At 41.1% G+C, this 27,831-nt stretch overlaps 1 protein-coding gene across 1 annotated transcript in view; it reads left to right on the forward strand.

Annotated features, from left to right (window-relative positions):
- LRCH1 (leucine rich repeats and calponin homology domain containing 1) overlaps positions 1–27,831 on the forward strand; it is a 476,896-nt gene that overhangs the window by 240,756 nt on the left and 208,309 nt on the right. The window contains exon 3 of the mRNA XM_053708012.1: positions 6,919–7,045. Within this exon, the coding sequence (XP_053563987.1) occupies positions 6,919–7,045 (127 nt within the window). The remainder of the gene's footprint in view (positions 1–6,918; positions 7,046–27,831) is intronic.

Consider the following 27,831-nt stretch of genomic DNA (forward strand, 5'->3'; position numbering starts at 1 on the left):
GTGAGCTGAACAATTGTTGTGGTAAAATTATGTTCCAGGTGTTCATTTGAGATTTTCTTGTCTGCTTTTTACAGTTACACTGTTTCACGTTCAAGTGATTTAGCATATTGGGTATTATGTCACTTTAAATCCACACCTCCAAGTCATCTAGACAGTGCCCACAAAACCTTGCTTTTCTAAACATTGGAAGGCGTGATATGATACTTGCATGAAAACAGAGCAGAAATTGTTCATCTGTAGTATTTACATTTCTTTCATGTAATTAGCAAGAGTCCATGAGCTAGTGACGTATGACGTATGGGATATACATTCCTACCAGGAGGGGCAAAGTTTCCCAAACCTTAAAATGCCTATAAATACACCCCTCACCACACCCACAATTCAGTTTTACAAACTTTGCCTCCGATGGAGGTGGTGAAGTAAGTTTGTGCTAGATTCTACGTTGATATGCGCTCCGCAGCAAGTTGGAGCCCGGTTTTCCTCTCAGCGTGCAGTGAATGTCAGAGGGATGTGAGGAGAGTATTGCCTATTTGAATGCAGTGATCTCCTTCTACGGGGTCTATTTCATAGGTTCTCTGTTATCGGTCGTAGAGATTCATCTCTTACCTCCCTTTTCAGATCGACGATATACTCTTATATATACCATTACCTCTGCTGATTCTCGTTTCAGTACTGGTTTGGCTTTCTACAAACATGTAGATGAGTGTCCTGGGGTAAGTAAATCTTATTTTCTGTGACACTCTAAGCTATGGTTGGGCACTTTATTTATAAAGTTCTAAATATATGTCTTCAAACATTTATTTGCCTTGACTCAGAATGTTCAACATTCCTTATTTTTCATACAGTCAGTTTCATATTTGGGATAAATGCATTTGTTTTAATCATTTTTTCTTACCTTAAAAAATTTGACTTTTTCCCTGTGGGCTGTTAGGCTCGCGGGGGCAGAAAATGCTTCATTTTATTGCGTCATTCTTGGCGCAGACTTTTTTGGCGCAAAATTTTTTTTTCTGTTTCCGGCGTCATACGTGTCGCCGGAATTTGCGTCATTTTTTGACGTTTTTTTGCGTCAAAAATGTCGGCGTTCCGGATGTGGCGTCATTTTTGGCGCCAAAAGCATTTAGGCGCCAAATAATGTGGGCGTCTTTTTTGGCGCTAAAAAATATGGGCGTCATTTTTGTCTCCACATTATTTAAGTCTCATTATTTATTGCTTCTGGTTGCTAGAAGCTTGTTCACTAGCATTTTTTTCCCATTCCTGAAACTGTCATTTAAGGAATTTGATCAATTTTGCTTTATATGTTGTTTTTTTCTTTTACATATTGCAAGATGTTCCACGTTGCAACTGAGTCAGAAGATACTTCAGGAAAATCACTGCACAGTGCTGGAGCTACCAAGCTAAGTGTATCTGCTATAAACTTTTGGTATCTGTTTCTCCAGCTGTTATTTGTATTGCATGTCATGTCAAAACTTATTAATGCAGATAAAATTTCCTTTAGTACTGTTACATTACCTGTTGCTGTTCCGTCAACATCTAATTTTCAGAGTGTTCCTGATAACATAAGAGATTTTATTTTTTAAATCCATTAAAAAGGCTATGTCTGTTATTTCTCCTTGTAGTATACATAAAAGTCTTTTAAAAACTTCTCTTTTTTCAGATGAATTTTTAAATGAACATCATCATTCTGATACTGATAATGGTTCTTCTGGTTCAGAGGTTTCTGTCTCAGAGGTTGATGCTGATAAATCTTTGTATTTGTTCAAGATGGAATTTATTCGTTCTTTACTTAAAGAAGTGTTATTTGCATTAGAATTAGAGGATTCTGGTCCTCTTGATACTAAATGTAAACGTTTAAATAAGGTTTTTAAATCTCCTGTAGTTATTCCAGAAGTGTTTTATCTCCCTGATGCTGTTTCTGAAGTAATTTCCAGGGAATGGAATAATTTGGGTAATTTATTTACTCCTTCTAGACGTTTAAGCAAATTATATCCTGTGCCATCTGACAGATTAGAGTTTTTTGGGACAAAAATCCCTAAGGTTATGGGGCTGTCTCTACTCCTGCTAATGTACTACTATTCCTACGGCAGATAGTACTTCATTTAAGGATCCTTTAGATAGGAAAATTGAATCCTTTCTAAGAAAAGCTTACTTATGTTCAGGTAATCTTCTTAGACCTGCTATATTTTTAGCGGATGTTGCTGCAGCTTCAACTTTTTGGTTAGAAGCTTTAGCGCAACAAGTAACAGATCATAATTTTATAGCATTATTATTATTCTATAACATGCTAATAATTTTATTGGTGATACCATCTTTTGATATCATTAGAGTTGATGTCAGGTATATGTCTCTAGCTATTTTAGCTAGAAAAGCTTTATGGATTAAACTTGGAATGCTGACATGTCTTCTAAGTCAACTTTGCTTTCCCTTTCTTTCCAGGGTAAATAATCATTTTCGTTCCTTTCCTCACAACAAGGAACAAAAGCCTGATCCTTCATCCTCAGGAGCGGTATCAGTTTGGAAACTATTTCCAGTTTGGAATATATCCAAGCCTTATAGAAACCTATAGCCAGCTCCTAAGTACCTATGAAGGTGCGGCCCTTATTCCAGCTCAGCTGGTATGGGGCAGATTACGTTTTCTTCAAAGAAATTTGGATCAATTCCGTTCTTAATCTCTGGTTTCAGAAACATTGTTTCAGAAAGGTACAGAATTGGCTTCAAGTTAAGGCCTCCTGCTAAGAGATTCTTTTCTTTCCCGTGTCCCAGTTAACACAGCAAAGGCTCAGCATTTCTGAAATGTGTTTCAGATCTAGAGTTGGCTGGAGTATTTATGCCAGTTCCAGTTCTGGAACAGGGGCTGGGGTTTTATTTTATCTCTTCATTGTACCAAAGAAGGTCAATTCCTTCAGACCAGTTCCGGATCTATCATTATTGAATCGTTATGTTAGGATACCAACATTCAAGATGGTTACTGTAGGACTATCCTGCCTTTTGTTTAGCAAGGGCATTATATGTCTACAATAGATTTACAGGATGTGTATCTGCATATTCCGATTCATCCAGATCACTTTTAGTGTCTGAGATTCTCTTTTTAGACAAGCATTACCAGTTTTGTGGCTCTACCGTTTGGCCTAGCCTCAGTTCCAAGAATTTTTTTCAAAGGTTCTCGGTGCCCTTCTTTCTGTAATCAGAGAATAGGGTTTTGGTATTTCCTTATTTGGACGATATCTTGGTACTTGCTCAGTCTTCTCATTTTCGAAGAATCTCATACGAATCGACTTGTGTTGTTTCTTCAAGTTCATGGTTGGAGGATCAATTTACCAATCAGTTCATTGATTCCTCAGACAAGGGTAACCTTTTTAGGTTTCTAGATAAATTCAGTGTCTATGACTCTGTCCTTGTCAGACAAGAGAAGTTTAACATTGATATCAGCTTGTCGAAACCTTCAGTCACAATCATTCCCTTTGGTAGCCTTATGCATGGAAATGTTGGGTCTTAGGACTGCCGCATCAGATGCGATCTCCTTTGCTCGTTTTCACATGCGACCTCTTCAGCTCTGTATGCTGAACCAATGGTGCAGGGATTACTCAAAGATATCTCAATTAATATCTTTAAACCGATTTTACGACACTCTCTGACATGGTGGACAGATCACCATCGTTTAGTTCAGGGGGCTTCTTTGTTCTTCCGACCTGGACTATAATCTCAACAGATACAAGTCTTACAGGTTGGGGAGCTGTGTGGGTATCTGACGGCACAAGGGGTTTGGGAATCTCAGGAGGTGAGATTTCCGATCAATATTTTGGAACTCCGTGCAATTTTCAGAGCTCTTCAGTCTTGGCCTCTTCTGAAGAGAGAGTTGTTCATTTGTTTTCAGATAGACAATGTCACAACTGTGGCATACATCAATCATCAAGGAGGGACTCACAGTCCTCTGGCTATGAAAGAAGTATCTCGAATTTTGGTTTGGGCGGAATCCAGCTCCTGTCTAATCTCTGCGGTTCATATCCCAGGTATGGACAATTGGAAAGCGGATTATCTCAGTCGCCAAACGTTGCATCCGGGCGAATGGTCTCTTCACCCAGAGGTATTTCTTCAGATTGTTCAAATGTGGGAACTTCCAGAAATAGATCTGATGGCTTCTCATCTAAACAAGAAACTTCCCAGGTATCTGTCCAGATCCCGGGATCCTCAGGCGGAGGCAGTGGATGCATTATCACTTCCTTGGAAGTATCATCCTGCCTATATCTTTCCGCCTCTAGTTCTTCTTCCAAGAGTAATCTCCAAGATTCTGAAGGAATGCTCGTTTGTTCTGCTGGTAGCTCCGGCATGGCCTCACAGGTTTTGGTATGCGGGTCTTGTCCGGATGGCCTCTTGCCAACCGTGGACTCTTCCGTTAAGACCAGACCTTTTGTCTCAAGGTCCTTTTTTCCATCAGGATCTGAAATCCTTAAATTTAAAGGTATGGAGATTGAACGCTTGATTCTTGGTCAAAGAGGTTTCTCTGACTCTGTGATTAATACTATGTTACAGGCTCGTAAATCTGTATCCAGAGAGATATATTATAGAGTCTGGAAGACTTATATTTCTTGGTGTCTTTCTCATCATTTTTCTTGGCATTCTTTTAGAATACCGAGAATATTACAGTTTCTTCAGGATGGTTTAGATAAGGGTTTGTCCGCAAGTTCCTTGAAAGGTCAAATCTCTTCTCTTTCTGTTCTTTTTCACAGAAAGATTGCTATTCTTCCTGATATTCAGTGTTTTGTACAAGCTTTGGTTCGTATAAAGCCTGTCATTAAGTCAATTTCTCCTCCTTGGAGTTTGAATTTGGTTCTGGGGGCTCTTCAAGCTCCTCCATTTGAACCTATGCATTCATTGGATATTAAATTACTTTCTTGGAAAGTTTTGTTCCTTTTGGCCATCTCTTCTGCCAGAAGAGTTTCTGAATTATCTGCTCTTTCTTGTGAGTCTCCTTTTCTGATTTTTCATCAGGATAAGGCGGTGTTGCGAACTTCTTTTGAATTTTTACCTAAGTTGTGAATTCCAACAACATTAGTAGAGACATTGTGGTTCCTTCATTATGTCTTAATCCTAAGAATTCTAAGGAGAAATCGTTGCATTCTTTGGATGTTATTAGAGCTTTGAAATATTATGTTGAAGCTACTAAGTCTTTCCGAAAGACTTCTAGTTTATTTGTTATCTTTTCCGGTTTTAGAAAGGCCAGAAAACTTCTGCCATTTCTTTGGCATCTTGGTTGAAATCTTTAATTCATCTTGCCTATGTTGAGTCGGGTAAGACTCCGCCTCATAGGATTACAGCTCATTCTACTAGGTCAGTTTCTACTTCCTGGGCGTTTAGGAATGAAGCTTCGGTTGATCAGATTTGCAAAGCGGCAACTTGGTCCTCTTTGCATACTTTTACCAAATTCTACCATTTTGTTGTATTTTCTTCTTCTGAAGCAGTTTTTGGTAGAAAAGTACTTCAGGCAGCGGTTTCAGTTTGAATCTTCTGCTTATGTTTTTCATTAAACTTTATTTTGGGTGTGGATTATTTTCAGCAGGAATTGGCTGTCTTTATTTTATCCCTCCCTCTCTAGTGACTCTTGTGTGGAAAGATCCACATCTTGGGTAGTCATTATCCCATACGTCACTAGCTCATGGACTCTTGCTAATTACATGAAAGAAAACATAATTTATGTAAGAACTTACCTGATAAATTCATTTCTTTCATATTAGCAAGAGTCCATGAGGCCCGCCCTTTTTTGTGGTGGTTATGATTTTTTTGTATAAAGCACAATTATTCCAATTCCTTATTTTATATGCTTTCGCACTTTTTTCTTATCACCCCACTTCTTGGCTATTCGTTAAACTGAATTGTGGGTGTGGTGAGGGGTGTATTTATAGGCATTTTAAGGTTTGGGAAACTTTGCCCCTCCTGGTAGGAATGTATATCCCATACGTCATACGTCACTAGCTCATGGACTCTTGCTAATATGAAAGAAATGAATTTATCAGGTAAGTTCTTACATAAATTATGTTATATACAGATATCTTCAAAGGCAGAGAGCAAACCATTGTCACCTGTAAACACTCCAAATACATTTGACAGTAGAGGATCTTTTGTAGATTTTCTCTTTTTCACATTCCTACAGATATGGCTAATCTATAATATGCTAAGACTGGGCATGTTCTTGGGAGAAATGGTTGGTGGCTTCAATGAGCACAGCCGGCTATTTAATACAATATGAAAACAAAGCTAAAGGAGCAATCTCACATACAGTTTTCTGCAGCTGATATAACAAGTCACCGGGAACACATAAAAGGAAGCTCAAAAAAAGTACTTCATGACCATGGGGAGGGTAGCTCAGTGAACTATGTATATAGCAAAATAAGCCAAGGTAAAGTTATTTTTTATGTAAAAAAGCAAAACCTGGGGATTCCTGCTCCAGTGTAATGACAGCCAGCTCTTTGTTTAGCATTTTCTTCTTTATTGCGAATGAATGTTTGTTAAGCAAGTCATTGTGCATTGAATTAAAAACAGTTGGGTAAAAAATATTTAAAGAGTACACGGAAATGTCTTGGGATGTTACTTAAGGTTACAGGGGTCACTGTTAGTATTTCATGTTGTCAGCCAGTTTTCAGTGGTTAGTCCACAAGGAATTTAGCCCCGTGCATTAATTAAAAAAGCTTGTGCAAGTCATTTTTGTACGCTTTTCTTCCTCCCACACATTCATTTCCATGTATACAGAGATCTGGCTGCGAACCGAGCTTTTTGTACAGCCCTCTTTCTTTTGGACATAATTCAGCTGCACTTTTTACAACACAAAACACAAGGGAGCATGCAGTTCTTTTTTAAAGTCTCTGTGAATCACTTAAGCAAATTATAGTTTGGCATTAAATGCTATTGTTTTCTTCTCTGTTGCAGTCGAAATCAGCTTTCTTCTTTGCCAGCCTGCCTATGTGGTCTTCCTCTAAAAGTCCTAATTGCAAGTAATAATAGGCTTGGAACCTTGCCAGAGGAAATAGGTCAGCTTCAGCATCTAATGGAACTGGTATGTCAATGGTTTCAATACTTCTATTGGTTTTGTAATTTGTGGGTGTTGGTTATTCAGCCTATTGCGTGGGATTAAGCCTGCTGAAGTCTCGTAGCAAATAGGTTTGGATAAAAAACTGTAAACTGTGTAGGACATTATTTGAGGGGTCATTAGGAAAACGACTCACTGAAATATATTTCTAAGGGACTAAGTAATGTATTTGTCAAATTCTATAATACCTCAGTCTATAAAACCCCTTATCTCAGTTTATTACTGGAGTTTACACTGTATGTTGCTTATGATGACCACTTACTGTGTACATTCCACAAATTATAGTTCATGGTACGTTTTACTATACTGTGTGTGACTCCAACCTGTTCCTGTTGCAGACAAATTCACTGAGAAACTCAAATATTTTATCTCCCTCTCCCCCAGCCTCCTGGCTTTATCTGAAACCTGTCTGTCACCCTGAGACACTGCCTCCTCTGCTAAACTATCATTTGGGGGCTTTCAATTCAGCCACAATCGTAGGTTTGGTAGCAGACAAGGAGGTGGTGTTACTATTCTATTCTGTCCTCACTGCACTCATATACCCTATTACCCATCTCACATTCTTCTCCTTCCCCCTCTCGCTCTATGCATAGCTGATATATATTGCCCCCTTTTAGTTACAACTTCATTTTACTATCACTTTGCTGCCTGGCTGCCTTTTTTTTCTCTTTTGACGCACCTTCCCTTATTCTTGGTGATTTTAACATCCCTGTTGGTAGTTCCACTACAGAAACATCAACAGTAGATCCACAAGTATGGCTATATCTGCAAATTGTATTGAATCTTCTAAAAAAGCAAGTGCATGTAACATGAGAGCATGTCCCACTATACTTGAAGTACGAAAGCTTCTCCAACTTAACTCCCCCTATGGCCTATCACAATGAACTGAATCACCCATTCAGAATGATAGACACTGTGCTGATTTCATCTTAATACACAGTTGTTCTGTTTTACACTAAAATAACTCACAACAGCCCTTGAAAATGGTTCCTTTTGCTATTGTTTGCGAATTGTGCACTCATCCATAATTCTGTTCATAAAAATGTCCCAATATTACTGAGCACCACTAATGAAAATCTTGCACACTGGCTGATTTTCTATATAATTTTATACTGTAGTCCTACTAAGCTTTTAACCTCTTAAAGCTCGACTAGTTTTCAACTCTTCCTACTTTTGTCTTTGTATCCTTAACTTTTTGTGGCCGATTTATCAATGTCTGTCCGACATGATAATGTCTGACAGACATCGCTGAATGCCGACAGCATACACTGTTCGGCATTTATCATTGCACAATCGGATCTGGTGAACTGTTTGTGCAATGCCGCCCCCTGCAGATTCGCTGCTAGCAGGGGATGTCAATCAACCCGATCGTATAGGATCGGGCAGATTGATGTCCGCAGCCTTAGAGGCAGCGGACCTGTTAAGGAGCAGCGGTCTTAAGGCCGCTGCTTCATAACTGCTGTTTCCGGCAAGCCTTGTCGGCCCTTGATAAATCGGGCCCCATAGTCTCCAATTATAATACCCTCTTCTGCCCACCCTCCCTCCCATTACTACTTCCTCACAGATTATTATTAACAACTAAGACCTGCCAAGGCAATCTACCCTCTAATCATCCTCCCATGTTACTACTTGTCCCCTCAATACTATTACTTCAGAACTGCTGACCTCCCTTTCATCTACTTTTCACCACTTCTTACACACACATGTAATCTTTACATTTAAAGGGACAGTCTACACCAGAATTTTTATTGTTTTAAAAGATAGATAATCCATTTATTACCCATTCCCTAGTTTTGCATAACCAACACAGTTATAATAATACACTTTCTCCTGTTAAGTGTAGTCAGTCCACGGGTCATCCATTACTTATGGGATATTAACTCCTCCCCAACAGGAAGTGCAAGAGGATCACCCAAGCAGAGCTGCTATATAGCTCCTCCCCTCTACGTCACACCCAGTCATTCTCTTGCACCCAACTAATAGATAGGATGTGTGAGAGGACTGTGGTGATTAAACTTAGTTTTTATATCTTCAATCAAAAGTTTGTTATTTTAAACGGCACCGGAGTGTGTTGTTTTCTTCTCAGGCAGAATTTGAAGAAGAATCTACCTGTTTTTTGTATGATCTTAGCGGACGTAACTAAGATCCATTCGCTGTTCTCGGCCATTCTGAGGAGTGAGGTAACTTCAGATCAGGGGACAGCGGGCAGGTTCACCTGCAAAGAGGTATGTTGCAGTATATTATTTTCTAAGGAATGGAATTGACTGAGAAAATACTGCTAATACCGATATAATGTAAGTACAGCCTTAAATGCAGTAGTAGCAACTGGTATCAGGCTGATATGTATGTATGTTTACACTTAAGTATTTCTGGGGAATGGCACTTCACTGGGAAAATACTGTATGCATATAACTTTTAGCCCAACTTGCAGTGTGAACGACTAGCAGCAGGCTTTTAATGACATTTCATAAATTAGATTTTAAACGTTTGCTGGCATGTTAAATCGTTTAATTATCTGAGGTACTTGGTGAAAAATAGTTTTGGGCGTTATTTTCCACATGGCTGTCGTTTGTTTTAAATTAAAACAGTTTACTGAGCTTCCCTCACTGTTGTATTGTGAGTGGGAGGGGCCTATTTTGGCGCTTTTACTACGCATCAGAAATTCAGTCACAGTCTGCCTTTTTCTCCCTGCATGATCCAGGACGTCTCCACAGAGCTCAGGGGTCTTCAAAACTTGTTTTGAGGGAGGTAATCACTCACAGCAGACCTGTGAGACTGTGCTTTGACTGTGATAAAAACGCTTATATTTTCAATTGTTATACGTTTTTTTCTGATATTAAGGGTTAATCATCCATTGCTAATGAGTGCAATCCTTTGCTAAATTTATGCTTTTGCTGTGAAAATTGGTTTCTATAACTAATCCGGTTCATTGTTATTCAACTGTGACAGTTTTTCTGTGCTTCTTAAAGGCACAGTAACGTTTTGCATATTGCTTGTAAATTTAGTTGAAAAGTATTTCCAAGCTTGCTAGTCTAATTGCTAGTTTGTTAAACATGTCTGACACAGAGGAATCTCTTTGTGCAATATGTTCAAAAGCCAAGGTGGAGCCCAATAGAAATTTATGTACTAATTGCATTGATGCTACTTTAAATAAAAGTCAATCTGTACATGTTAAGCAACATTCACCAGACAACGAGGGGGAAGTTATGCCGACTAACTTGCCTCACGTGTCAGTACCTGCATCTCCCGCTCAGGAGGTGCGTGATATTGTAACGCCAAGTACCTCAGGGCGGCCATTACAAATCACTCTACAAGACATGGCTAATGTTATGACTGAAGTTTTGTCTAAATTGCCAGAACTTAGGGGTAAAAGAGATCACTCTGGGGTGAGAACAGAGTGCGCTGATAATGCTAGGGCCATGTCTGATACTGCGTCACAATTTGCAGAACATGAGGACGGAGAGCTTCATTCTGCGGGTGACGGATCTGATCCAAATAAACTGGATTCAGACATTTCAAATTTTAAGTTTAAGCTGGAAAACCTCCGTGTATTGCTAGGGGAGGTGTTAGCGGCTCTGAATGATTGTAACACAGTTGCAATCCCAGAGAAAATGTGTAGGTTGGATAAATATTTTGCGGTACCGACGAGTACTGACGTTTTTCCTATACCTAAGAGACTTACTGAAATTGTTACTAAGGAGTGGGATAGACCCGGTGTGCCTTTCTCACCCCCTCCTATATTCAGAAAAATGTTTCCAATAGACGCCACCACACGGGACTTATGGCAAACGGTCCCTAAGGTGGAGGGAGCAGTTTCTACTTTAGCTAAGCGTACCACTATCCCGGTGGAGGATAGCTGTGCCTTTTCAGATCCAATGGATAAAAAGTTAGAGGGTTACCTTAAGAAAATGTTTGTTCAACAAGGTTTTATATTGCAACCCCTTGCATGCATTGCGCCTGTCACGGCTGCGGCAGCATTTTGGTTTGAGTCTCTGGAAGAGACCCTTGACTCAGCGCCATTAGATGAGATTACACACAAGCTTAAAACCCTTAAGCTAGCTAATTCATTTATTTCTGATGCCGTAGTACATTTAACTAAACTTACGGCTAAGAATTCCGGATTCGCCATTCAGGCACGCAGAGCGCTGTGGCTAAAATCCTGGTCAGCTGATGTAACTTCTAAATCTAAATTACTTAACATACCTTTCAAGGGGCAGACTTTATTCGGGCCCGGTTTGAAAGAAATTATCGCTGATATTACGGGAGGTAAAGGCCATGCCCTGCCTCAAGACAGAGCCAAACCTAGGGCTAGACAGTCTAATTTTCGTGCCTTTCGTAACTTCAAGGCAGGAGCAGCATCAACTTCCTCTGCTCCAAAACAGGAAGGAGCTGTTGCTCGCTACAGACAAGGCTGGAAACCTAACCAAACCTGGAACAAGGGCAAGCAGGCCAGAAAACCTGCTGCTGCCCCTAAGACAGCGTGAAGTGAGGGCCCCCGATCCGGAAACGGATCTAGTGGGGGGCAGACTCTCTCTCTTCGCCCAGGCTTGGGCAAGAGATGTCCAGGATCCCTGGGCGTTGGAGATCATATCTCAGGGATATCTTCTGGACTTCAAAGCTTCTCCTCCACAAGGGAGATTTCACCTTTCAAGGTTGTCAACAAACCAGATAAAGAAAGAGGCGTTTCTACGCTGTGTACAAGACCTTTTACTAATGGGAGTGATCCACCCAGTTCCGCGGTCGGAACACGGACAAGGGTTTTACTCAAATCTGTTTGTGGTTCCCAAAAAAGAGGGAACCTTCAGACCAATATTGGATTTAAAGATCCTAAACAAATTCCTAAGAGTTCCATCGTTCAAAATGGAAACTATTCGGACAATCTTACCCATGATCCAAAGAGGTCAGTACATGACCACAGTGGATTTAAAGGATGCTTACCTTCACATACCGATTCACAAAGAACATTACCGGTATCTAAGGTTTGCCTTCCTAGACAGGCATTACCAGTTTGTAGCTCTTCCATTCGGGTTGGCTACGGCTCCAAGAATCTTTACAAAGGTTCTGGGCTCTCTTCTGGCGGTACTAAGACCGCGAGGAATTTCGGTGGCTCCGTACCTAGACGACATTCTGATACAAGCGTCAAGCTTCCAAACTGCCAAGTCTCATACAGAGTTAGTACTGGCATTTCTAAGGTCGCATGGGTGGAAAGTGAACGAGGAGAAGAGTTCTCTCTTACCACTCACAAGAGTTTCCTTCTTGGGGACTCTTATAGATTCTGTAGAAATGAAAATTTACCTGACAGAAGACAGGTTAACAAAGCTTCTAAATGCTTGCCGTGTCCTTCATTCCATTCAACACCCGTCAGTGGCTCAATGCATGGAGGTAATCGGCTTAATGGTAGCGGCAATGGACATAGTTCCTTTTGCATGCCTGCATCTCAGACCGCTGCAATTGTGCATGCTAAGTCAGTGGAATGGGGATTACTCAGATTTGTCCCCTACGCTGAATCTGGATCAAGAGACCAGAGATTCTCTTCTATGGTGGCTTTCTCGGCCACATCTGTCCAGGGGGATGCCCTTCAGCAGCCCAGACTGGACAATTGTAACAACAGACGCCAGCCTACTAGGTTGGGGCGCTGTCTGGAATTCCCTGAAGGCTCAGGGATCATGGACTCAAGAGGAGAGTCTCCTTCCAATAAACATTCTGGAATTGAGAGCAGTTCTCAATGCCCTTCTGGCTTGGCCTCAGTTAGCAACTCTGAGGTTCATCAGGTTTCAGTCGGACAACATCACGACTGTGGCTTACATCAACCATCAAGGAGGGACAAGGAGTTCCCTAGCGATGATGGAAGTATCAAAGATAATTCGCTGGGCAGAGTCTCACTCTTGCCACCTGTCAGCGATCCACATCCCAGGAGTGGAGAACTGGGAGGCGGATTTCCTAAGTCGCCAGACTTTTCATCCGGGGGAGTGGGAACTTCATCCGGAGGTCTTTGCCCAAATACTTCGACGTTGGGGCAAACCAGATATGGATCTCATGGCGTCTCGCCAGAACGCCAAGCTTCCTTGTTACGGGTCCAGGTCCAGGGACCCGGGAGCAGTCCTGATAGATGCTTTGACAGCACCTTGGACCTTCAGGATGGCTTATGTGTTTCCACCCTTCCCGATGCTTCCTCGTTTGATTGCCAGGATCAAACAGGAGAAAGCATCGATGATTCTAATAGCGCCTGCGTGGCCACGCAGGACCTGGTATGCAGATCTAGTGGACATGTCATCCTGTCCACCTTGGTCTCTGCCTCTGAGACAGGACCTTCTAATTCAGGGTCCTTTCAAACATCAAAATCTAATTTCTCTGAAGCTGACTGCATGGAAATTGAACGCTTGATTTTATCAAAGCGTGGATTTTCGGAGCCAGTAATTGATACCTTAATACAGGCTAGGAAACCTGTTACCAGGAAAATTTACCATAAGATATGGCGTAAATACTTACACTGGTGCGAATCCAAGAGTTACTCATGGAGTAAGGTTAGGATTCCTAGGATATTGTCTTTTCTACAAGAAGGTTTAGAAAAGGGTTTATCTGCAAGTTCTTTAAAGGGACAGATCTCAGCTCTGTCCATTCTTTTACACAAACGTCTGTCAGAAGTTCCAGACGTTCAGGCTTTTTGTCAGGCTTTGGCTAGGATTAAGCCTGTGTTTAAGACTGTAGCTCCACCGTGGAGCTTAAACTTAGTTCTTAACGTTTTACAGGGTGTTCCGTTTGAACCCCTTCATTCCATTGATATCAAGCTGTTATCTTGGAAAGTTCTGTTTTTAATGGCTATTTCCTCGGCTCGTAGAGTCTCTGAGTTATCAGCCCTACATTGTGATTCTCCTTATCTGATTTTTCATTCAGATAAGGTAGTTCTGCGTACTAAACCTGGGTTCTTACCTAAGGTAGTCACTAACAAGAATATCAATCAAGAAATTGTTGTTCCATCATTGTGCCCTAACCCTTCTTCAAAGAAGGAACGACTTCTGCACAATCTAGACGTAGTCCGTGCCCTGAAATTTTATTTACAGGCAACTATTTTCGCCAAACTTCTTCCCTGTTTGTCATTTATTCTGGACAGAGGAGAGGTCAAAAAGCATCTGCTACCTCTCTATCCTTTTGGCTTCGTAGCATAATACGTTTAGCCTATGAGACTGCTGGACAGCAACCTCCTGAAAGGATTACAGCTCATTCTACTAGAGCTGTGGCTTCCACTTGGGCCTTTAAGAATGAGGCCTCTGTTGAACAGATTTGCAAGGCTGCAACTTGGTCTTCTCTTCATACTTTTTCCAAATTTTACAAATTTGATACTTTTGCTTCTTTGGAGGCTGTTTTTGGGAGAAAGGTTCTTCAGGCAGTGGTTCCTTCCGTATAAAGATCCTGCCTGTCCCTCCCGTCATCCGTGTACTTTAGCTTTGGTATTGGTATCCCATAAGTAATGGATGACCCGTGGACTGACTACACTTAACAGGAGAAAACATAATTTATGCTTACCTGATAAATTCCTTTCTCCTGTAGTGTAGTCAGTCCACGGCCCGCCCTTTTTTTTATGGCAGGTCTAAATTTTAAATTATACTCCAGTCACCACTGCACCCTATAGTTTCTCCTTTCTCGTTTGGTTTTCGGTCGAATGACTGGGTGTGACGTAGAGGGGAGGAGCTATATAGCAGCTCTGCTTGGGTGATCCTCTTGCACTTCCTGTTGGGGAGGAGTTAATATCCCATAAGTAATGGATGACCCGTGGACTGACTACACTACAGGAGAAAGGAATTTATCAGGTAAGCATAAATTATGTTTTTTACCTCAGTGACTATCTTGTTTCTAAGCCTCTGCAAACTGCCCCGTTATTTCAGTTCTTTTGACAGACATGCATTTTAGCCAATCAGTGCTGGCTCATAGGAACTCCACGTGCGTGAGCACAGTGTTATCTATATGACAAACATGAACTAACACCCTCTAGTGGTGAAAAACTGTCCAAATGCCCTGAGAGAAGAGACGGCCTTCAAGGGCTTAGACATTTGCATAAGAACCTCCTATGTTTAGCTTTCAACTAAGAATAGCAAGAGAACAAATCAAAATTGGTGATAATAGTAAATTGGAAAATTGTTTAAAATTACATGCCGTATCTGAATTATGAAAGTTTTTTTGGACTAGACTGCCTCTTTAAAACCGGTGGGTTTTCCTCAACTGTTAGATATGAATTAGTCACAGCTATTCATAAGCAGCCATTCTTGATCCTGCCATATAAATATGCACATACTCTCTGTGCAATCTGTATTTTGCTCCCTAACACTCAATAGAAACTGCATTGATTAAGTTGACAAATTACATACTTACAGTCAAATCTTATAGCCATTTTTCTCTGTTAACACCTATAAATGTATTTTCAGCCTTTAATATTCTTCTCCAATCTCTCTGATACTTTGGCATAAGTGGCACCGCGCTATTGTTCTTTTTATATATCTAACCATCACTTTAGTGTATCCTTCTCTGGTACATCATCTGCCACTTTATTATTCTCTGTCAGGGTCCCACAGGGCTTTGTTCTTTGTATGTAGGAATCTTCCCTTAGTTCCCTTATAAAGCCCTATGGGTTCCAGTATAGTCTATATAATGGTGACACTCAAATCTGCCCATTTGCATTAGACCTATCCTAGTCCTTGTTCACTCCTGTCACTCTCGTTTTACTCATGTCTTCTCATTATCCCAAGCTTATTATCTTAAACTGTTCCTTTTAATCCAATATACCTCTATGCCTCCAAGTTCAATAACTGTATATTGCACTGCTTAAAGTCAGATTTGACTAAGAAATTCCATTCACTTCCCACATCCAATCCTTGTACAATTCTTGAGCGTCCACCTTAAAATGATCTGTACAGATCACTACTTCCTCACACAAGACACAATTAAGATTCTAGTCTACTGTCTCAATACTGCAACTCTATCCTCTCTGTTGAGTGCCTCTTTCAGATACATTGTACCTCCTCATCTGCTAAAAACTCTTTGCTAATCCCTCCACTGGGTTCCTTTTAAACGTATATTCTGTTTGTACACATTTGAATAGGCAACCATTGAACAGCATATTTTGCGTATTAACATGTTTAAATAAAAACAATATTTGAAAGAACTTATAAGTACCAAAGACTGCATTTTGACATGTTTAAATAGAAAACAATTATTTAAATAGTTACCCAGTGTGCATTGTGAGTAATCTATTTAGAAAGCCATTATTGGCAAAGACAAAACCTGACTAGATGTCAAAATTCACTTGAAAGGGACAAAATGGTGACCTTCATGCACTGCTTTTCTGAAAACTGTATTGTCTGCTTACAAATGGGGACACTTTGGTCTTATTACCACCACCCACAGTCTGTGGGTTGGACAGTTTATAAGAGGAGCCACCATAGTACTTGTGTTAATTGCTGACATGATGCAATACCCACTGGCACTTTGAGCAGCTACAGTATTTAAAATGTTGGTGTACTGAGAATATCTAGCTATGCTTCACATGCAGAGAAAAATGTTAATACTAAAACAGTGATAACTTTACTAGAAGTATTTTTGCCAATACATGTATATTGCAAATATGTTTTTATTCAAAGATGTAATTCATCGATGTGCTTTGAAATTTTCACCGTAAAATATTCCTTTTAATTTGCTTCTGCTGCAAAATTAATTAATTCCAGAGAACCTCATTACTTTCTATGAGAGGCAGCTTGTAAGGATCTCTTGGCTCATTTTCCTTTTTTAAGAGAATTCAGTGAGGTCTACAAAAACCAGGGTTGGCGTAATATCATGCCAGCAAGTTTTAGAGAATCGTGTCCTATGTTTTAGCCACTGCATTGGCATTGCTGAGAAGGGCACTAGATGAGAGTAAGATGAATTATAGGTGAGTTTTAAGTAAGATGGCCCTCACTGTGAGCGATGGTCCTACAGGGCTACATAAACAAACAATCTCTTGTGCCTTTTGGGCCGAGTGGGTGATTGAAATTTCTCTTTCCTCACTACTTATCCTTCCCGCTTAGTCAAACTCCCGGAATGTCCACCCCACCTAGTTCTGCCCACAAAACACAACATCTGCTAGCACTCTATCTCAGTTCCCCTGCATCTTTATAATCCACTTTTCCAGCTCACATTTTGGTTAAAGATGTTATATAAGCACTAGAAGTAAATGGTGGCTGTTTAAAGCCTGCAAATTAAGGTGACCAGATTTCCAAAACCCAAATTCAAGAGACCTCAGACCAAAATTTCAGGACACCCAATAAACTATCAACATTGCAGTCTTTTGAATGGAAAATCAATACTATTGCTAAGTGGAATAACCCTAGTAAGTATTTCCCCTCAAGCTGCAGTGACAATTGAAGTAGAAAAATACTAAATGTAGCCACCAATCAGCAAGCGCTATCCAGTGTGCTGAACCAAAAATGGGCCGGCTCATAAGCTTACATTCCTACTTTTTCAACTAAAGATACCAAGAGAACTAAGAAAAAACAAAATTTATGCTTACCTGATAAATTCCTTTCTCCTGTAGTGTAGTCAGTCCACGGGTCATCCATTACTTATGGGATATTAACTCCTCCCCAACAGGAAGTGCAAGAGGATCACCCAAGCAGAGCTGCTATATAGCTCCTCCCCTCTACGTCACACCCAGTCATTCGACCGAAAACCAAACGAGAAAGGAGAAACTATAGGGTGCAGTGGTGACTGGAGTATAATTTAAAATTTAGACCTGCCATGAAAAACAGGGCGGGCTGTGGACTGACTACACTACAGGAGAAAGGAATTTATCAGGTAAGCATAAATTTTGTTTTCTTCTGTTAAGTGTAGTCAGTCCACGGGTCATCCATTACCTATGGGATACCAATACCAAAGCTAAAAGTACACGGATGACGGGAGGGAAAGGCAGGATCTTTACACGGAAGGAACCACTGCCTGAAGAACCTTTCTCCCAAAAATAGCCTCCGAAGAAGCAAAAGTGTCAAATTTGTAAAATTTGGAAAAAGTGTGAAGTGAAGACCAAGTCGCAGCCTTGCAAATCTGTTCAACAGAGGCCTCATTTTTAAAGGCCCAAGTGGAAGCCACAGCTCTGGTAGAATGAGCTGTAATTCTTTCAGGAGGCTGCTGTCCAGCAGTCTCATAGGCTAAACGTATTATGCTACGAAGCCAGAAGGAGAGAGAGGTAGCCGAAGCCTTTTGACCTCTCCTCTGTCCAGAATAAACGACAAACAGGGAAGAAGTTTGTCGAAAATCTTTAGTTGCCTGCAAATAAAATTTCAGGGCACGGACAACGTCCAGATTGTGCAGAAGTCGTTCCTTCTTTGAAGAAGGGTTAGGGCACAATGATGGAACAACAATCTCTTGATTGATATTCCTGTTAGTGACTACCTTAGGTAAGAACCCAGGTTTAGTACGCAGAACTACCTTGTCTGAATGGAAAATCAGATAAGGAGAATCACAATGTAAGGCCGATAATTCCGAGACTCTTCGAGCCGAGGAAATAGCCATTAAAAACAGAACTTTCCAAGATAAAAGCTTGATATCAATGGAATGAAGGGGTTCAAACGGAACACCCTGTAAAACGTTAAGAACTAAGTTTAAGCTCCATGGCGGAGCAACAGTTTTAAACACAGGCTTAATCCTGGCCAAAGCCTGACAAAAAGCCTGAACGTCTGGAACTTCTGACAGACGTTTGTGTAAAAGAATGGACAAAGCTGAGATCTGTCCCTTTAACGAACTAGCGAATAAACCCTTTTCTAAACCTTCTTGTAGAAAAGACAATATCCTAGGAATCCTAACCTTACTCCATGAGTAACTCTTGGATTCGCACCAATGCAAGTATTTGTGCCATATTTTATGGTAAATTTTCCTGGTAACAGGCTTCCTAGCCTGTATTAAGGTATCAATCACTGACTCCGAGAATCCACGCTTTGATAGAATCAAGCGTTCAATCTCCATGCAGTCAGCCTCAGAGAAATTAGATTTGGATGTTTGAAAGGACCCTGCACCAGAAGGTCCTGTCTCAGAGGTAGAGACCATGGTGGACAGGACGACATGTCCACTAGATCTGCATACCAGGTCCTGCGTGGCCATGCAGGCGCTTTTAGAATCACCGATGCACTCTCCTGTTTGATCCTGGCAATCAATCGAGGAAGCATCGGGAAGGGTGGAAACACGTAAGCCATGTTGAAGGCCCAAGTTGCTGTCAGAGCATCTATCAGAACCGCTCCCGGGTCTCTGGACCTGGATCCGTAACAAGGAAGTTTGGCGTTCTGGCGAGACGCCATGAGATCCAGATCTGGTTTGCCCCACCGCCGAAGTATTTGGGCAAAGACCTCCGGATGAAGTTCCCACTCCCCCGGATGAAAAGTCTGGCGACTTAGAAAATCCGCTTCCCAGTTCTCCACGCCTGGGATGTGGATCGCTGAAAGGTGGCAAGAGTGAGACTCTGCCCAGTGAATTATCTTTGAGACTTCCATCATCGCTAGGGAACTCCTTGTCCCTCCCTGATGGTTGATGTAAGCCACAGTCGTGATGTTGTCCGACTGAAACCTGATGAACCTCAGAGTTGCTAACTGAGGCCAAGCCAGAAGGGCATTGAAAACTGCTCTTAATTCCAGAATATTTATGGGAAGTAGACTCTCCTCCTGAGTCCATGATCCCTGAGTCTTCAGGGAATTCCAGACAGCGCCCCAACCTATCAGGCTGGCGTCTGTTGTTACAATCGTCCAATCTGGCCTGCTGAAGGGCATCCCCTTGGATAGATGTGGCCGAGAGAGCCACCATAGAAGAGAATCTCTGGTCTCTTGATCCAGATTCAGCATAGGGGACAAATCTGAGTAATCCCCATTCCACTGACTTAGCATGCACAATTGCAGTGGTCTGAGATGCAGGCGTGCAAAGGGTACTATGTCCATTGCCGCTACCATTAAGCCGATTACCTCCATGCATTGAGCCACTGACGGGTGTGGAATGGAATGAAGGACACGGCAAGCATTTAGAAGCTTTGTTAACCTGTCCTCTGTCAGGTAAATCTTCATTTCTACAGAATCTATAAGAGTCCCTAAGAAGGGAACTCTTGTGAGTGGTAATAGAGAACTCTTTTCTTCGTTCACTTTCCACCCATGTGACCTTAGAAATGCCAGTACTAACTCTGTATGAGACTTGGCAGTTTGGAAACTTGACGCTTGTATCAGAATGTCGTCTAGGTACGGAGCTACCGATATTCCTCGCGGTCTTAGAACCGCCAGAAGAGAGCCCAGAACCTTTGTAAAGATTCTTGGAGCAGTAGCTAACCCGAAGGGAAGAGCTACAAACTAGTAATGCCTGTCTAGGAAGGCAAACCTTAGGTACCGGTAATGATCTTTGTGAATCGGTATGTGAAGGTAGGCATCCTTTAAATCCACTGTGGTCATGTACTGACCCTTTTGGATCATGGGTAAGATTGTCCGAATAGTTTCCATTTTGAACGATGGAACTCTTAGGAATTTGTTTAGGATCTTTAAATCCAAGATTGGTCTGAAGGTTCCTTCTTTCTTGGGAACCACAAACAGATTTGAGTAAAACCCTTGTCCGTGTTCCGACCGCGGAACCGGGTGGATCACTCCCATTAGTAAAAGATCTTGTACACAGCGTAGAAACGCCTCTTTCTTTATCTGGTTTGTTGACAACCTTGAAAGATGAAATCTCCCTTTTGGAGGAGAAGCTTTGAAGTCCAGAAGATATCCCTGAGATATGATCTCTAATGCCCAGGGATCCTGGACATCTCTTGCCCAAGCCTGGGCGAAGATTGAAAGTCTGCCCCCTACTAGATCCGTTTCCGGATTGGGGGCCCTCACTTCATGCTGTCTTAGGGGCAGCAGCAGGTTTTCTGGCCTGCTTGCCCTTGTTCCAGGTCTGGTTAGGTTTCCAGCCCTGTCTGAAGCGAGCAACAGTTCCTTCCTGTTTCGGAGCGGAGGAAGTTGATGCTGCTCCTGCCTTGAAGTTACGAAAGGCACGAAAATTAGACTGTCTAGCCCTTGGTTTGGCTCTGTCTTGAGGCAGGGCATGGCCCTTGCCTCCAGTAATGTCCGCTATAATTTCTTTCAAACCGGGCCCGAATAATGTCTGCCCCTTGAAAGGTATGTTAAGCAATTTAGATTTAGAAGTCACGTCGGCTGACCAGGATTTTAGCCACAGCGCTCTGCGCGCCTGAATGGCAAATCCGGAATTCTTAGCCGTAAGCTTAGTTAGATGTACTACGGCATCAGAAATAAATGAATTAGCTAGCTTAAGGACTCTAAGCTTGTCTATAATTTCATCCAATGGGGCTGAGCTAATGGTCTCTTCTAGAGACTCAAACCAGAATGCCGCCGCAGCCATGACAGGCGCAATGCATGCGAGGGGTTGTAATATAAAACCTTGTTGAGTAAACATTTTCTTAAGGTAACCCTCTAACTTTTTATCCATTGGGTCTGAAAAGGCACAGCTATCCTCCACCGGGATAGTGGTACGCTTAGCCAGAGTAAAAACTGCTCCCTCCACCTTAGGGACCGTCTGCCATAAGTCCCGTGTGGTGGCGTCTATTGGAAACATTTTTCTAAATATAGGAGGGGGGGAAAAAGGTACACCGGGCCTATCCCACTCCTTGGTAATAATCTCTGTAAGCCTCTTAGGTATAGGAAAAACGTCAGTACACGCCGGTACCGCATAGTATCTATCCAGCCTACATAATTTCTCTGGGATTGCAACCGTGTTACAATCATTCAGAGCCGCTAATACCTCCCCTAACAATACACAGAGGTTTTCAAGCTTAAATTTAAAATTTGAAATGTCTGAGTCCAGTCTATTTGGATCAGATCCGTCACCCACAGAATGAAGCTCTCCGTCTTCATGTTCTGCCACTTGTGACGCAGTATCAGACATGGCTCTAATATTATCAGCGTACTCTGTTCTCACCCCAGAGTGGTCGCGTTTACCTCTAAGTTCTGGCAATTTAGATAAAACTTCAGTCATAACATTAGCCATGTCTTGCAAAGTGATTTGTAATGGCCGCCCTGATGTACTTGGCGTTACAATATCACGCACCTCCTGAGCGGGAGATGCAGGTACTGACACGTGAGGCAAGTTAGTCGGTATAACTTCCCCCTCGTTGTCTGGTGAATTTTTTCTTAACATGTACAGATTGGCTTTTATTTAAAGTAGCATCAAGGCAATTAGTACATAAATTTCTATTGGGCTCCACATTGGACTTTGAACATATTGCACAAAGAGATTCCTCTGTGTCAGACATGTTTAAACAAACTAGCAATTAGACTAGCAAGCTTGGAAAATACTTTTCAATATAAATTTACAAGCAATATAAAAAACGTTACTGTGCCTTTAAGAAGCACACAAAACTGTCACAGTTGAAATAACAATGAACCGGGTTAGTTATAGCAACCAATTTTTCACATGAAATGCATTAATTTAGCAAAGGATTGCACCCACTAGCAAATGGATGATTAACCCCTTAATACCAAAAAACGGATAACAAATAAAATATATATACGTTTTTATCACAGTCAAAGCACAGTCTCACAGGTCTGCTGTGAGTGATTACCTCCCTCAAACTAGTTTTGGAGACCCCTGAGCTCTGTAGAGACGTCCTGGATCATGCAGGGAGAACAAGGAAGACTTGTGACTGAATTTCTACTGCGCAGAAAAGCGCCAAAATAGGCCCCTCCCACTCATAATACAACAGTGGGGAAGCTCAGTAAACTGATTTTATTCAAAACAAACGACAGCCAAGTGGAAAATAATGCCCATAAAATTTTTCACCAAGTACCTCAGAGAGAAAACGATTAACATGCCAGTAAACGTTTTAAATATAAACATATGAAGTGTTATTAAAAAGCCTGTTGCTAGTCGCTTTCACTGCAGAAAGGCTATAAGATATATGTATACAGTATTTTCTTAGTGAAGTGCCATTCCCCAGAAATACTTCATTGCCAACATACATACATATCAGCCTGATACCAGTTGCTACTACTGCATTTAAGGCTGTACTCACATTATATCGGTATTAGCAGTATTTTCTCAGTCAATTCCATTCCTTAGAAAATAATATACTGCAACATACCTCTTTGCAGGCGAACCCTGCCCGCTGTCCCCTGTTCCCTGTTACCTCGCTCCTCAGAATGGCCGAGAACAGCAAATGGATCTTAGTTACGTCCGCTAAGATCATACACAAACTCAGGTAGATTCTTCTTCTAATACTGCCTGAGAAAAAACAACACACTCCGGTGCCGTTTAAAATAACAAACTTTTGATTGAAGAGATAAAAACTAAGTTTAATAACCACAGTCCTCTCACACGTCCTATCTATTAGTTAGGTGCAAGAGAATGACTGGGTATGACGTAGAGGGGAGGAGCTATATAGCAGCTCTGCTTGGGTGATCCTCTTGCACTTCCTGTTAGGGAGGAGTTATAATCCCATAGGTAATGGATGACCCGTGGACTGACTACACTTAACAGGAGAAAATGATAATAGGAGTACATTAGAAAGTTGCTTAAAATTGCCTGCTCTATATTTAAATTTATCATGTCTAAAAATAGTTGTTAATGACGAGCTAGATGCAGAAATTGTTTTTTTGTGTTTATCATTTTGTATGTGACTTTAATATCCACGTCCACTATGACTGATGGAAAAACTAGGGGCGCGATCTGATATACGGCGTAGGTTTCGGCGCAAGCGTGGGAACCTGCGCCGCCTGTAATTTCACCTCGCACATCGGGGTATTACATATACCCCGCCGGCAGTTCCTAAAGTGCCATAAGTCTGATAAACTAGCGATGTCCAGAAATGAGCGTAACTACAAATTTCTGGAGTCGCTAGTGACTTACGGCACTTTAGAAACTGCCGGCGCCTAAGAAAACTAAAGGAAATATCAAATCTCCCGTAACAGTCTAACCTGCCTCCCAAAAATAGCCCGACACGCAAAACCCCTATATCCACAATCCCCCCTCTCACTACTAATAATAAATGTATTAACCCCTAGACTGACAACCCCCCACAACGCAATAAGCCTAATTATTGAAGTTCAATCCGATTGGCTAATCCAATCAGCCAGTAGGATTGAGCTTGCATTCTATTGGCTGATTGGAACAGCCAATAGAATGTGAGGTCAATCCGATTGGCTGATTGCATCAGCCAATAGGATTTTTCCTACCTTAATTCCGATTGGCTGATAGAATCCTATCAGCCAATCGGAATTCAAGGGACGCCATCTTGGATGATGTGATTTAAAGGAACCTTCATTCGTCTTTAGTCCGTCGGCCAGGAAGGATGCTCCGCGTCGGATGTCTTCAAGATGGATCCGCTCCGCTCCACTCCGGATGGAAGAAGATAGAAGATGCCGCTTGGATGAAGACTTCTGCATGGATGGAGGACCTCTTCTGCCCTGATCGGATAAAGACTTCTGCCCGGCTGGAGGACCACTTGTGCCCGGATCGGATGAAGACTTCTGCCCGGCAGGGTGAAGACGGCTCAAGGTAGGGTGATCTTCAGTGGGGTAGTGTTAGGTTTTTTTAAGGGGGGATTGGGTGGGTTTTAGAGTAAGGTTGGGTGTGGGTGGTGGGTTTTAATGTGGGGGGGTTGTATTTCTTTTTTTACAGGTAAAAGAGCTGATTACTTTGGGGCAATGCCCCGCAAAAAGCCCTTTTAATGGCTATTTGTAATTTAGTATAGGGTAGGGAATTTTATTATTTTGGGGGGCTTAGATTAGGTGTAATTAGTTTAAACTTCTTGTATTTTTTTTTTATTTTCTGTAATTTAGTGTTTTTTTTTGTACTATAGTTTATTTTATTTAATTGTATTTAATTTTAGCTAATTGTAGTTAATTAATTTAATTAATGATAGTGTAGTGTTAGGTGTTATTGTAACTTAGGTTAGGTTTTATTTTACAGGTAAATTTGTAATTATTTTAACTAGGTAGCCATTAAATAGTTATTAACTATTTAATAGCTATTGTACCTAGTTAAAATAAATACAAAGTTGCCTGTAAAATAAAAATAAATCCTAAAATAGCTACAATTTAATTATTAATTATATTGTAGCTATCTTAGGGTTTATTTTATAGGTATTTAGTTTTAAATAGGAATAATTTAGTTAATAGTAATATTATTTAGATTTATTTAAATAATAATTAAGTTGGGGGGTTAGGGTTAGACTTAGGTTTAGGGGTTAATAACTTTATTATAGTGGCTGCGACGTTGGCGGGGGCAGATTAGGGGTTAATACATTTAATAGGCTATGTGGGCTATGGCGGTTTTGGGGTTAATACAGTTTATTAGTTATTGCGGTGGGGGATTGCGGTTGACAGGTAGATAGACATTGCGCATGCGTTAGGTGTTAGTTTATTTTTGCAGGCATTTTATGGAGTTACGGTGCTCCCATACTCAACGCAAGGCCTGCTACGGCTGCATTTTATGGCGAGGTGAAAATGGAGTAAGATTTCTCCATTTTCGCCACATAAGGCCTTGCGCTGGATATTGGATACCGACTTACGACGCGGTCCCATGTTAGCCTATGGGAGTAAAAATTGCGAGCGACGGGTTAAATATACGGCCGTAACTTGTATGCTACGCCGTATATGTAATACCAAAATCGCGCAAAATCTGGCGTCGCTGGCTTTTGCAGGCGACGCTACATATTGGATCGGGCCCAAGATGCATATGTGTTGCATCTTACATCAGAGTCTGATATACAGGTATTTTAGATGAATGGAAATTCCTTTTGTAGCTGTTTATTAAAGCTGCACTTATGCTACTTTGATGCCATTTTTATACACGTATATAAATATGAAATGACTGCTTATTTTTATACTTTTAAAGAATATCATAGGAACTGCTGACAAATGTGTTCAAAGAATGAGAAACATAAAATGACTGGATATGTTTATTAAATGCTATGGTAGGAACTGGAAGGCACACAAATCCTTTTAAAATCAGACAAATCTAAAATGAGTTTATATATAATTATTAAGCCACAAATATTTTAAGAAAACGCCTATGATAAGGAGTAAAAATGATAAACGTCTGCAGTTAACCCCTATTGTAAGGAGCTACAAATATTTTTAAGAAGAAAACCCCTATGATAAGGAGTAAAAATTTATAAATTTGTTTTTGTACAGTTAACCCCAATATGGTAAGGAGCCACAAATATTTTTTTAACAAAAAATAAAACCCCTTTGATGAGGAGTAAAAATATTATGAATCAAGTTAAGTATTACCCTCTTTTGAATTTAAGGAGCCTAATATTTAAAATAAAATAAAAAAAAAATATTAATATGCATCCATATATAAATAGTTATTGTTGCAAGCCTATCTTCAGCCTGCTACCCTGATTTCCTGGCCATGTATGTCGGCGTCAGGCAGGGTGCAAGTGGATAAACTCACAATCAATGGTGAATTTTCCCCCCAAAAATTAAGCCAAACACAGACAGAGGAATGATTGGCGTGCAAACACACACACACACACACACACACACACACACTATGGTGCTGAGGCTGAGAGGCTTAACAAATTGCTGCCAAAGCTGAGTCTGTAACCATAAATCACTGCACACAACCTACACATTCAATACTTGCTGGAGACTGTGGGAAGAAAAACTAAAGGTGCAGTGATCTCTCCTGCCAACTCCGCCTTTAATGGCATCACCGCCGTCTGCTAGCCTACTGGAGAGATCTCAGTTCCCAGTTCCTCCCGAGATCACTCCTAGGTCCGCCCCAGACTCTGATGCTTGCCTGCCTACTCTGTGATGAGGTCACTGTGGGCTGAATATGACTGACAGGTGTGGGTGGTGTCTGTGGGGGATGCTAAAATATTATCACCGCTGCGGTGGTGATTGACAGTTGTGACCGCACTGCGCTTCAGTAGATTGTATAGTACTAGCACTGTATGGTAATTTCATGCAGCCACAATTCTGGACAATTAGGGACACTGGAGCTAAATTGGGTGTTTCGAATTGTTCCTTTGAAGTTAGGGACAGAGGGTCAAAATCCAGGACCTTCCCGGAAAATCTGGTATGGATGGTCACCGTATGTAAATAGACCTTTCTGAGCAATACCCATCATTGTACAGGTGAAACTCAAAAAATTAGAATATCGTGCAAAAGTTAATTTATTTCACTAATGCAACTTAAAAGGTGAAACTAATATATGAGATAGACTCATTACATGCAAAGCAAGATAGTTCAAGCCGTGATTTGTCATAATTGTGATGATTATGGTTTACAGCTCATGAAAACCCCAAATCCACAATCACAGAAAATTAGAATATTGTGAAAAGGTGCAATATTCTAGGCTCAAAGTGTCCCACTCTAATCAGCTAATTAAGCCATAACACCTGCAAAGGGTTCCTGAGCCTTTATATGGTCTCTCAGTCTGGTTCAGTAGGAATCCCAATCATGGGAAAGACTGCTGACCTGACAGTTGTGCAGAAAACCATCATTGACACCCTCCATAAGGAGGGAAAGCCTCAAAAATTAATTGCAAAAGAAGTTGGATGTTCCCAAAGTGCTGTATCAAAGCACATTAATAGAAAGTTATGTGGAAGGGAAAAGTGTGGAAGAAAAAGGTGCACAAGCAGCAGGGATGACTGCAGCCTGGAGACGATTGTCAGGAAAAGCCATTCAAAAGTGTTTGAAGTCCACTGTGAAGTTTCCACAGTCTGTCTTGATTTGGGGAGCCATGTCATCTGCTGGTGT

Source organism: Bombina bombina, chromosome 3 (genome assembly GCF_027579735.1).
Source record: "Bombina bombina isolate aBomBom1 chromosome 3, aBomBom1.pri, whole genome shotgun sequence".
Lineage (NCBI taxonomy): Eukaryota > Metazoa > Chordata > Amphibia > Anura > Bombinatoridae > Bombina > Bombina bombina.